This window comes from Sus scrofa, chromosome 6 (genome assembly GCF_000003025.6).
Source record: "Sus scrofa isolate TJ Tabasco breed Duroc chromosome 6, Sscrofa11.1, whole genome shotgun sequence".
Lineage (NCBI taxonomy): Eukaryota > Metazoa > Chordata > Mammalia > Artiodactyla > Suidae > Sus > Sus scrofa.
The window spans coordinates 99082628-99095823 of record NC_010448.4 but is presented as its reverse complement, the minus strand read 5'-3'; the positions used below and the strand labels follow the sequence as shown (position 1 = coordinate 99095823).

General features: G+C 49.0%; 1 protein-coding gene across 1 annotated transcript in view; it reads left to right on the top strand.

Annotated features, from left to right (window-relative positions):
• MTCL1 (microtubule crosslinking factor 1) overlaps nucleotides 1-13196 on the top strand; it is a 116224-nt gene that overhangs the window by 82747 nt on the left and 20281 nt on the right. Inside the window, 3 exon segments of the mRNA XM_021096066.1 lie at nucleotides 2522-2725; nucleotides 3914-4096; nucleotides 11665-11832. Coding sequence (XP_020951725.1) covers nucleotides 2522-2725; nucleotides 3914-4096; nucleotides 11665-11832 — 555 coding nt within the window.

The window sequence follows — 13196 nt, the reverse complement described above, 5'->3', positions numbered from 1 at the left end:
AGCCAGAACCAGTGGAGTGAAAGAAAATAAGGGCCCTAAATGCCTCTGGGCATGAAAGTAAGTCCGTGACTTTCATTGTCTGGCAGATGTGTACGTTTTGTCAGTACTAGGTCAATTTTCTGACAGAAGCATCAGCAGTTCACCGTCTTGAGCAGACCGCCGTTCATCTCGCTGTGGCCTTACCAGCCCTTAACTCCTGCAGAATAATGGGTTTCTGCACAATGGCCCCTCATCCACATCACCTTCCCCAGAGTCTCCAAGACATGGGGTCCTGCCAGCCTCCCTGGACTGTCCCATCCCTGCCACCAGCTTCTAATGAAGTTGTAAGCATCAGAACTGCCACTTCAGCTTTCCCCTTTTGTGTTTGTTCTCGAAAGATAACCTGTATCTTTACAAACAAAAACTAGGAGTTCCCTGGTGGCCTAGAGGTTAAGGACCCAGTGTTGTCACTGCAGCAGCTTGGGTCACTGCTGTGGCGCGGGTTCCATCCCTGGCCTGGGAAATTTTTTGTGCTGCAGGCGTCGCCGAAGTAATAATAATAGTAATAAAACAAAAAACAGAAATGCATTAACCTTAAATAGGGCACCACAGTGTTTTCTATGCATGTCTTGTGGAGAATGAGATGCCTGTTACACCTCAGCCCCGTGCTGTCCATGGTCACGCTCATCTAAATGGGTCAAAAACGGATGAAGGGCGTGGCTTTTGCACAACACCACTTGGGGAGACCACAGCTGTGTGCCATCCTTTACCCCTGGATGTGCACCCCCTTTTAAAACTTACCTTTATAGGTCAAGTTTCACTTTGTTACAAAAGGGGAACAATTTCATGTTACCTAAAGGGTAAATCGCTGGGTGATTTTTGCTTTTTAGGGCCGCATCTACAGCATATGGAGGTTCTCAGGCTAGGGGTACAATTGGAGCTACAGCTGCCAGCCTACACCACAGACAGCAATGCAGGAGCTGAGCCGCATCTGCAACCTAGACCACAGCTCACGGCCATGCTGGATCCTTAACCCACTGAGCAAGGCCAGGGATCGAATCCCCAACCTCCTGGTTCCTAGTCAGATTCACTTCTGCTGCGCCACGATGAGAACTCCATAGGTAATTTAACTTTATATATTTTTGTATTACACCAAAAATCATGTTTGAATGTGAGTTTACCCCTGTGGCTGCTGAGAGCAAAACGGCAAGGTCCTGGGCATGTGTTGAAAAGTCTCCCCAGCCTTGGTTGGAGGCAGGGAGGTGTTCCCTGGGCTTGTTCAGAGGGCACAGGATGCTGTGCCCTCACCTTCCCTGAGGGCCGGGGACCAGGACTTCGAGATGTGGGCAGTACTGCCCAGCATGCGTTATCTTCACTCCGCCGCTGGAACTTTACCAGGTCACCCCACAGCTCAAGGTCACACACAGAAAGGTTGGAAACACTGCGTTTGCAGCAGCTGGGCCGCCCCCTTCCCTGCCCTGTCCTGTTCTGCATCCACAGGGGAGAGAGCGTGGGCCCCAGCACTGCTGAGTAAAATCGCACTATCGTGCTGTTCCCAGAGTGAAGTGCAAACGCCTGGCATCACAACAGTAGCCAATCGAGTGCCCGAGGCAGTCACTGCCTTTAGCAGGGCAGTCGGATGCGTGTCAGCCTCTGGCAGCCACAGTCATGGTCCCATCCGTGGTTCCTAGGCTGTAATCTAGCACTTTCGGAAAACCAAACCAAACCCCCCTACTGGTTTTTGGCACAAGAGGGGGTGTAGGGGAGGGGAGAAGAGAGCCGATAACTGTAAGACTGAATTCTAACCCTTTGCAAACAGAAACTTTCATCCCACCTAGCGCCTTAGCTACTGTGATATTATTCCCATGCCTTATCTGTAAGTTTTTATCTACACCTTTCAATTAGTCATCGACATGCAACACTTGTTTCTCGCTTGGATGAGCGCCCGTGTGAGTGTTGAAAGGCAGGAACTTAGCGGAGTGATGGAGAGCGTTTCCTTTTCAGCAATGCTTTTATTTCCCTGAGAGCCTCACCCCGCCTCCCGCACCTCAGAGGATGCCGAGGTCTGGGGTGTGGAAGTGGGTGGTAGGTCTTCTCTCCTGGTGCTCACCCTGGGGGCAGGCTAGCTCGTCCTCTTGCTGTTGGGGTGGTGGTGGCCCAGAAAGTCAAGGGGAAGGAGTCCCCCTTATTCTGCCCACACCATTGCCATGCAGAGGGCAAGCCGGGTCTGCGTCAAAGACGGCTGTAAGCCCTGTATCCCACAGACAGCTTTCCTGGTCCTGAAGGAGTCTGGGAACCTCTGAGAACACCACGAGAGACCCCGTAATGAAAAATGATGCTGGCAGACACTCTCCCTTGAACTAGCACTTGCTTCTGAATCAGAAGCAACCCCCTCAAGGAGGTCACTAAACTGTGCGGGGGCTTTTAAGTTTCCTGGGCTGGGTGCAGAGTGGCACGGGTAACCGGTGGTTTGCTGAGATTGCTTGGTTTGGCCTGGGTGGCAGGTGGGGACAGCTGCTCATCACACTATCTCTTGTTCCAGATGGCAGAGGAGCACCTCTGTGCCCTGAGGTGGAAGGAGCGAGAGATGCAGGAGCGAACCTGGGCCGACGAGAGGCCTCTGGTACAGCAGGAGCTGCGGGCCCTGAAGCAGCATGTCTTCCTCTTCTACGTCAAGCTCAGGTGGCTGCTGAGACGCTGGCGGCAGGGGAAGCAGCTGGAGGAGGAGGCGGACGACTCCACCGAGGTAGCGCCGCCTGGAGTCCATTTCTTGACAGTTTTGTTGTCCACCCCTGGCCCCTGCCAGCCCCCTCCCCTTATACACAAAGTCAAGTTCTGACATTTCAGATGACTTCGTCAAGTCCAGCCCAGGCAGCAGAAATGCAGTGCTGCCCTCTAACCTCGTTTTAAGAGCTTCCTGGTGTGTAGCTCCATCCCGCAGCCAGGGGTTGGTGCCAGGCCTTTTGCTGCTGATCAGTGCATTTGATACAGTTATCAGACCAAGGCCCTTCACCCCTCACTCCACCTTCCTGATTTGTAAAACCTAGTTCTAAATTGTCTTCTCTGTCGATTTCAGCTTCTGTTCCTAAATCTCAGAGCCCATTCTGCCAAAGCAATTCTAGCAGGGTCTCTCCTGAGTCCCCCAGGGGCACTTTCTTGCCACCTCTGAACTTTGTATTCCTCTCCTTGTTGGGCCTTGATTCTCAGCTTCAGAACAGATCTGGGTCAGTTATTGGCTTTCTGATTGATTTTGATTGATTAAAGCTGTGTGACCTCCAGCTCTGCAGGCTCCTTCCTGACCTTGCTCTCTGGTGAGGGCAGGGCTGGAGCTGCCCGTGTCTGCCTGTTCTGGACACCCACGGCCTTGGCGACCTTGTCCAATGCTTCCAGGCACTGGGACTGTTGGTTCCTTTTAGCCCTCAAAGACTATTGGTGTGTTTCCCACTCTCACGAGCAGTGTACGTAACGTTAAGTCATCCTAGGAGTGGAAAGATCCAGTGATTCTCTCCTCGGGGTGAAGAAAGTCTCCAAAACTTAATTCAATCTGCTTCCAGCTATCCATGACCTAGAAAACCATCGTTAAGCACACAAAGCTCAGAGATACTGGTCAAGTTTTCTGTTGATCAGGACTTTGGCGTTCGTCTTTCTCTGATTTCTAAAACCATATCTGTGAGCAGTGATAACTTATAAAGGGTAAAAATTTTCATTATCAAAATAGTTGATAAGTAGTAAAACTTCTAATCTTTTCTAATAAATTTCCATGCAATTTAAATGGAGAAAGGGGCCAGTAAGTGAAATGACCACAGTGAGCCTGTGAGGGGAAAGGGCTGGGAAGCGAAGACTTGACCTCTGAAATGGGTAATTTCCCCGTCGCTGAAAATCCAGCTGCAGGGTAACAGGATTGGGGTGGAGCTGTGATCATCCTCTCTTTCAGTTTCAGAGCGAGCTTCCAGAGACCTTTCCCAGGCTCGGGGAGCTTGGGGTCCAGGGGGACCCCAAGCTGGATGGTCCAGACCAAGATGATGACGGGCCAGGCTGTGGCTTCTCGCTGGGGGAGCAGATTGCTGAGCATGGATCATGGCTGCAGCCCACAGACGGGGGACAGCCACACAGGCAGGTGGGTATCGAGGTCACGGCCCCTTGACTGGCCCCCACCCTGGAGAGGAGACCCCTGGTCTGCTTATGTCACCAGGTCACCTGCTGGTATCCCAGGGAGCAGGAGATTGGTTTGCTTGGCTATACACATAACTAAGGACACAGTAAGATCACATCAAGAGGGTCCCCTCAAGGCCAGTGAGTGTCCCTCTAAAGGAGGAAAAAAAAGGTGTTGAAGAGAGTGGCCTGTGCCTTATGAAGTTTGACCATCCTTCTGAGAAGGCAGCGCCGTGACCACGGCCTGGGAAAGAACTTAGGGCTTTTTTTTGTGGTTTACTGAGTGGACATTAGCAGCCTCTCTAAATTGGCAAAATGCAGAGCACAGGAGGGAAGACCCAGCATTGTATTTATTCCCCAAAAGTACATATAGAGCATTCCAAGCTTTTTTTTTTTTTCTCTTGCTTTGTAGGGCCGCACCCACGGCATATGGAGGTTCCTAGGCTAGGGGTCAAAACTGGAGCTACAGCTGCCGGCCTACACCACAGCCACAGCAATGTGGGATCCAAGCTGCGTCTGCAACCTACACCACAGCTCATGGCAACGCTGGATCCCCAGCCCACTGAGGGAGGCCAGGGATTGAACTCAAATCCTCATGGATTCCGGCCAGATTGTTTCCGCTGTGCCACAGTGGGAACTCCATGTTCCAGGTTCTTTTTAAGCCACATAACACATAATGTCCCAACCAAAAGTATTTAACGACACTTCAGAAAACCTTAAAGCGCATATAGAGAGAGATGGGGTTTCAGTGTAGAAACCAGTAATTGTTCGTGTTGTCGAAGGTCTCATTTATTATAGGCAGGCAGGCCCTGCCGAGTGATGATGCCACTCGGATCTTTTGCGCTGCTGCACAAAATGGCAGCTGGGTTTGGGGCGTGGAGACCCCGAGAGGCTAGAGCTTTGCTGCTTCTGAACTTCCCGGTCTGAGTCCCTACACACCCTCTCTGCTTCTCTGTGGGTCCCTCGGCAGAGCCTAGCCCTGGGGCGAGGCGCGGGCGGGGTGGACCCCGGGCGCAGCTGCAGCCCCTCAGCCAGCAGCACCCTGGGGCCTCCCCCCACACTGGCCTCCACAGCTGCGGCCCCTCCCTCGGCCCGGAGCCTCAGAGCGCCGCCAGCAGACGAGTGTCAGCAGGACCCAGGCTCAGGTCCAAGTGACGAAAGTGGCGCCGCCTGAGCTCAGGGCTTTGGGAAGTGTGTGTCTGCTCCAGGGCTTCTCTCTGTGTGCACCCAGGTCTTCATGGGCACAGACCCATTTTCTCCTCATATGCACCCACGCGTCACTTTCCCCAAGTCATAGGACTCCAGAAAGAGGTTACTTTCAAGGGGCCTTTTAATGACAGTGATTAGGATGTTTGTGGTGATGCCAGTGTCCAAGGGGAGATTTTAGCTCATGGGACGAGTTTCCAGCGCAAATCAAGTTAGAAAATAAAGTGCAACTTTGCAAACAATCCTTTCAAATCTACCAGTTTTTTAATTAATTATTTACTTATTTATTTTGCTTTTTAGGGCTGCACCTGCGGCATATGGAGGTTCCCAGGCTAGTAGGGATCCAATCGGAGCTGAAGCCACCGGCCTACACCACAGCCACAGCAACACCAGATCTGAGCCGTGTCTGCGACCTACACCACAGCTCACGGCCACATGGGATCCTTAACCCACTGAGCAAAGCCAGGGATTGAACTCGCAACCTCATGGCTCCTAGTCGTATTGGTTTCCACTGAGCCACGACGGGAACTCCCAGTTTTTTTATTTTTAAAAGAGACGTTGTCAATCAGTCCTACTAAGTGTCTGTGATTAACTCAGACAGTATCCCTTAGTTGCCACTGTGCCAAGAACCCACTGTCCCTGAGACCGTGTGCTGGGTGTTTCCCACGCATGCATCCAAATCATTTGGAAAAGAGGGAAAAAATGTAACACATCTGGTTTCTCAAACAATAGTCATGGAAAATTTTACCCCGTGAGATGAAAAATAATGTGAAGTCACTCAGCTGGACTCTCACGTGCCGCGTACTTTAATGTCATCTCTCTTTTCTGCCTCCTCCTGCCATTGCTAACTTCTCAGCTCTTCCCCTTGAAGGCGCAGATGGACCCGCGAGTTTCTACTTTGTGCCATATGAGCGGGAGGCACGTGGATGGGCCAACAGGGTTAGAATCCAGACAAGCAGAATCAGATGTGCCTTTACTGGCCCCCTCTCTCCATGGCAGTCAGGAGCCACCCGTCCGAGGACAAGATTAATGAGCTCTACTGTACTCGACAGCTGGCTCCTGGGAGAGCTCTTCTGGGGGAGGAGGTCTCTGCCCTGAGGCCGTGTGGGTGCCAGCCAGTGGCCTGGACGAAAGAGCCGAGCACGTGTCTTGGGGCTGCCCAGCAGAGCCGCACCTTCTCGGAAACTCCCGAGAACCTCCCGCGAACCTCCCAAGATGATAAACAGAATGGGAAACGTGGCCTGACTTCTTTCCCAAGGATAAATTCACAAGTAACAAAATTTCCCAGGCCTTCTTTGTGTCACATGGAACAGTTTCACAGTTGAACACAGTGGATGGCAACATTTATCACATCAAAAGAGGTTAGAAAAAAAATTACACCTGGCTAGGTTTTTTTTTTTTTTCCTTTTTAGGGTCACACCTGCAGCCTATGGAGGTTCCCAGGCGAGAGGTCGAATCAGAGCCGCAGTTGCAGGCCTACGCCACAGCCATACCAACGCCAGATCCTTTAACCCACGGAGCAAGGCCAGGGCTCAAACCCACATCCTCATGGATACTGGTGGGGTTCTTAGCTTGCCGAGCCACAACAGGAACTCTCTGGTTAGTGGTTTTGATCACCAGTGATTGGCACCTAGACCAGGTTTAGCATCACGTAGGAGTTTAATATTTGCTAAATTAAAAAAGTTATATATATCAGGTTGACCATGGAAGTAGTTCAGAAGAAAACCTCAGGTTAGAAAATGTTTGGTTCTGTGAATGTACTTCATTGGCTGACGGGCGGCAGGGAGCGACTGTCCTGGGAATCGAAAGTGCTTTCAGCTCACGCAGCCGCCTCGAAGAGCCCGCCACAGTGCGAAGGTGAGGCCAGCATTCCTGTGGCCATGGACGTGTTTTCTACTCATTCCAATTCCTGAAATCAGGTTTTTAAACACAGATGGCTATAGTGCCGAAAGTATGACCCTGTGGTTCCATCAGCCAGTCTTCCCAGAATTGGACTACTTTATTAAAAGAGAAGCAACTTTCCACTCAGGGATGTGATGCAATACTTTTTATTAAAGTATGTAAATGCGAAGAACCAAATGTAATTTCCAGAGTGAGATCCTTGCAGTTACATTTCATGTTTGTCTGCCACGGCCACCGGTCACCGAGGAATCCCTCAGGATGCAGCCCCAGGACCAGTAGACTCTGCTCCCTCAACCTCTGTGGCTAACTCAGGGCCCATCAAAGTCAAAGTCAGCCTTTCCCCTGTGGACAGAGTGCCTTGGCTCCTTGGACTTGCCTGGTACCGAGCAGCCCCTCTATTCTGCTCTGCCCAAAATGCAGAAACTTCTAGAAGGGGCACTTCTCACATCAGAGCTGTGATGTGCCCTCCTCCTGCTCCTCCTGAGCCTAGGTGGCGTTGACATTTACGTCACACTTTCATATGTTGCACTTTTGTATGTCGTACCACGATTTATCCTTCAGACTCTGCAGCTTTACAGCCTGCCTGGGAGACGTGCAGCTCTGTATGAAAGGAACCAGACCAGAGCTCATGATTAGGAAACGTTTGATTTCTGCTGTGTATTTTTGTTTGTTTCTGTTACTGTGAAAATAGCACGTGTAGAAGGTGGAAAGTCACAGGTACTGAAAGGAACCTGAGGAAATATTCTCGCAGCCCCGAGCTAACAGTTTGCACCATACCTTTCAGAGTGTGACGTGTGATCTAAATAAGCTGATAAGTTTGCTAATAAGCTCACTCTTCCCATCCAGTTACTGTCATCAGACCTGCCCTAACTTTCCTGGAAGCCTTTGGCTGACGACTCTGGGTTTGTACTTCACTCAACATACATCACTTGCCCTTTAACACACCCACACCTCCTGGTCTTGGGAGCTCTCGGTGAAAGTTGTGGTGACCTGCAGGCCCTGAGCCTATGGGGCCCAGGTCACCTGACGTATTCCCAGACAGGGACAGATGAATCCTCTGCATAGTGTCTATCATCTCTGTAAACTTTCACATTGGGTATGTTTTCAGGGCCAGCCCTCACTGGCTCCTCTTTTATCTGTGAGGGGATAACGGTTTTAGAAAAGAAATCTCTAAATTGATCTGAATGTAACAATGAAGCTAAGAGGGACAGATGGCTTATTTATGAAAATGTTGCTGGATGTGCAAATGTATCCTTTCTGGCTAATCTCAGTAAAGTCTTAGGGCTTCTGCTGGTGGAGGAGTTACTTTTATTGAGCTTACAGGAGGCCCCCTCTTTGTCAACTCGGAACTCTGCATGCCGGGGGTAGCTACCCCAGCATTCTAGAACTCTCTGCCTAAGTGACAAGGCAGTGGAGGCCACATCACCTCTATTCTGTGACTGCTTTTTGTGAGTCACCCCGTAGCAGCAGGTCAGTGCATCTGTTTCAACTTTAGATTAAACCCATCTCCAAGATAAATGGCTCTGATGCAAGCAAAGTAGTTGATGGTAGTTTAGCTCTGATGCGCATGTCAGAAATTTTTGATTTTGTAAAATAGCTGATGTTGCATCACAAAGAGGTACCTCTCTATAAGTTTCCTTTTCTCTATTAATATTTGTCCTATACTTGGATAGCAGTCCTGTTGGCTGAAGCCCAACCTTGAACCTGTTATAAGTTTAACACTTTATAGCACAGTCAAGCTTCTGATGTCAATTGTGGGATCATTTTAAGCCTTGCCCAAGAGAGATGAGCTTGGAAGAGCTAAAATGCCCTTAAAAGGAGGAAAAGGAGGCGTTCCCGCCATGGCACAGTAGGTTAAGAATCGGACTACAGGAGCTTTGGCCACTGTGGAGGCTTGTGTTTGATCCCAGACCCAGTGCAGTGGGTTAAAGGATTTGGTGTTGCTGCAGCTTGGCCTGGGAACTTCCACATGCCGAAAGTGTGGTCACAACATTAAAAAAAAAAGAGAGAGAAAGAGAAATAGTGGAACCATTTCACCTGCTCCTCTGCAAGAAAACTAACCAGCTGATCCTAAAGAGATTGAAAAGTTGGATTTTTTTTAATTGAAATTGATCATACTTAGCAGATACATGAGCTAAAAGGTTGCAGGGCTAGGCCCTGGCACAGAAGGTTCAAAAAGCTCTGTATCCAAGAAGACTTTGACCTGAAGGCCTCTAAATGGAAGAGAGTCCTGATTCCATTCTTGAGTTGATTTGGGCCTTTTTACCCAGAACATAGCCGAGCAAGGGCCACACCGGCAAGGAAAAGCCTGGGAAGGCTATGATGCCAGGATTCTCGAGTGCTGGCACACAGTTTGTCCAGCCTTAGGTGGCACAGACCTGGCTTGCAATCGGGCTCTGCACTTGCTCTCAACCTGAGCTCAGCAGGTCCCATCACCGCATGCCGTGGTTCCTCCCCAGTCATGCGGAGATGTGCCAATGTGCCCTCAGGACCGATGTGAGATGCAAGCGATATCCTGAAGGTGAATGAATATCACTCCCCACCCACTGGAAACTGAGTGTCCATTACCATTACTGGGTTTTTATATGTGTCACAATCATTTGGAAGGTTTGTGCCCATCTGTAGTTCATTCTGGGTCTTGAGAAAATCTCCCTTGGCTGTCAGTTGTTGCTGCTGTTCTCCAGCGGCAGGGCTCAGCTGGCTGCCTGCCCTGTTCTGTTCTTGGGTGACTGTGGTAACGGGCACCAATAGCATCAATAGTCTGGGCTCTTGCTTCTTTTGGCCACCTTCACATTGAAGCAATTTTGAGCTCATTCCATGATGATTAAATATAATACCAGCACAGTACGACATTATGTTGATTATTCTGACCCAAATGTGCACGAAAACATAAAAGCTTTTATTTAATCTGATATCTGCTAATGCCAAAAGGTACTTATTTCCAGAGGAACCGAGTTTTCAATCTGCAAAGGGACTGTCCTGTGAACCCTGCTTTCAAAGACCACAAAGTTATGGTACTGATGTTGTTGTTGTGGTGGTTTGTTATTCAGCTGAGAATCCCACAGCTGATCACATATATGACTTGGGGTTCATATGGAGGTTTTGATCACAGATCAGAATTTATCACTGGGTTTTCTGCTTTTTCTTCAATGAAAATGAAATGACTGCTCCAAAGACTGGATCAAAATTAGTACTGTTATTTTATGCTAAAATACTTTGACTTAAAAAGTAGTGATTTTTAAAAGTTTTAAAGCCAAAGATGAAAATACCAAACAAATCTACCACAACATATATATTATTTTTCAGCAAATTCTATACCTAGGAAGATGTGTATGTGTGAAAAGATTGTTGATTACCGCTTCTCACTCACTTGCACATGTATGATGTTTAAATACTTTCGGTGTGGGGTTTAAAGAAACGTATGCGTTTATAACAATTTCACACATTTTTATGAGCATCTTGTTGAGAATGATGGTAGTTCATTTACATTCAGATGGTTGGAAAGAACGCCTAAGATTTTTAGATGGCTCTCTATCTTCTGAATTTTGCCGGTGTTAACTGAGTTGTACTCCTAGTACCTTTCATCTCAGAGCTATTGAAGTAAAAGGAGGTATTCAAACTCAAGGAACAGTAAAAGCCAGCAGACATTTCCACTCAATTGAAAGTCTACTGTGTGTAATATTACAACTCTTCAGACGAATGATGGGAAAACTATGGAGTTTTCAGTGACATATCTGTTCATGTTAAGGAATTTCTCTTCTCTTTTCTTTCTTTGGCCTCAGTGTGCAGTTGCATGACGTGGGGGTCTCAGTTCCCAGATCAGGGATTGACCCCAGGCTGCTATAGCAAGAGTGCTGAGTCCTGACCACTAGGCCACTGGTGAACTCCCCTCTTTTCTAATTCACTTGTCTTTAAATCCAAACATATATTCAGAGTATCGTAAATTCTTCCCAAAAGCAGTTAAGCATTTTTGTGTATGTGCATATGTGTTTCGAGGATTGATTCAGAGGTGACCATCCATAGCCATGTTTGTCATATATATGACCTCTTAGTAACTACAAATCAAGGGTCTGCCCACTGTGTTGATAAGAGGCATGAGCCCTTTATTAATTTCCTTCTGGTTCAACAGCTGGCACTGAGCTGACAGCATACATAGGTAAGAATGTATATGTCCTTACATTTGCTGGCAACTCTGGCAGTGCTCCTGAGCCAGAGAGATCTCAGCTCCAGGGGCCCCCAGGAGCCCACCTCCTAAAACACCAGCCCTTAGCAGCGTTGGCCCCCTGAGTCTGGGGGTCGCCAAGGGCACCAGCCCTCCCATTGGCTGTGTAGACTCCCATTCATCCGAGAGACCGCCTGGTACCCTCCCCGCCTTGACTGCCAGGCTCCTGTCCCCTTCCTTACTTACATGCGATGTCCCCGCAGATGGCGGAGAACCAGCCGCTGTTCTGTGCGCTCAAGGCGCTGCTGGAGGACCTGCGCTCAGAGCTGCGGGAGGATGTGCGTGCGCGGCGGCGGCTGCAGCAGCAATACGCCGGCGACAAGGCTGCCTGGGACGTGGAGTGGGCCGCGCTCACGTGCCGCCTGGAGCAGGTACCGCTGCGGGGCCTCCCGCTCAGTAGGGAGGGGCCCAGGTCACAAGGCCCAGCCTGTGGGAGACAGGGCCAGGGCCCGAGGAGAGACCAAGAGCCCCCCCTTCCTGTAGGGCCGCGTTTTCCCTCCTGTTCCCTCTCCCAGGGGTGCGGCCCACGCCCCCCTCCACACCCACCCAGCAGCATTTCAGAAGTAGCGTTTATTTTCTCATTCTGCCTTGGGTGAGGTGGTCTCTTGATTATTAGTTTACTCAAGCTAAAAACAGAGCTCATCCATCCCCCACCCCTTTTCCCTAGCAACTACTAATCTATCTGAGCTTGGTTTCATCTATTTATTTTTCCACATGTTCATCAAATCATACAGTATTTGACTTTCTCTGACTTCACCTAGCATAATGCCATTGACATTCATCCTCATTGTCACAAATGGCGAGATTTCAGTCTTTTTTATAGCTGAGTAATATTGGGTGTGTGTGTATACACACCACATCTTTATCTGTTCATCTGTTGATGGACACTTACTGTTGCTTCTCTTTCTTGGCTTGACTGTTGTAAATAACGTTGCTGACAACATGGGGGTGCAGATATGTTTTCAAGTAGTGTTTTCATTTTTTCAGATAACAGGTACTTGAAAAGATGCTCTGTTAATCAGGGAAATGCAAATCAAAACCACAATGAGATGTCACCTCACACTGTTGGAATGGCTCTTATCAGAAAGACTAGAAATGGCAAGTGTTGGGGAGGTTGTGGGGAGGCGGGGGACAAGGCTGTCTTTAGCTCCACTGAAGCTTGGTCAGTGTGAGTAGTGATCAGAGAGCATGATGACATAATTCAGACCAAAGCCAAGGAAAAGCAGATTGTGGTTCCCTATCTCTGAAAAAAGTAAACAAATGCTTCCCACTGTATTTCTTCCAGTACTGGAAAGAGCTTGTAGACCTCCCACTACAGCGCCTTGGAGTCTATAATCAATTGTGAGGTCCTTTACACGGAAGGAAACCGAGGCCCTGAGGAAATGTGTTGTCTCTGATCACAGAGCCTTTAGTGTGAGTGGAGATGAGAACAGGCTCCTGCCTCCACCACCTGCAACAGAGCAGAGCCTCTCAGACATTCTAGACCATAGCTCTGTCGTTAAGATCAGGCTGAGCCAGAAATGCTCTTGTCTAAGTGCTTTCTCCCTGCAAAACTTTGAAAGTGGTGTTACTTCCTGCCTAGCATCCACTCACTCAGATTGCTTCTCCAGGTTTCTTCCAGTCCCATGATCATAATGAGCCAGGGACAGTCTGTGCATCTTTGATAATCTATTTTCTAGGCCCTGTTTTGAGGCAAAGCATAAAGTAATTAAAATTTTATATGCATTAGCTTGGT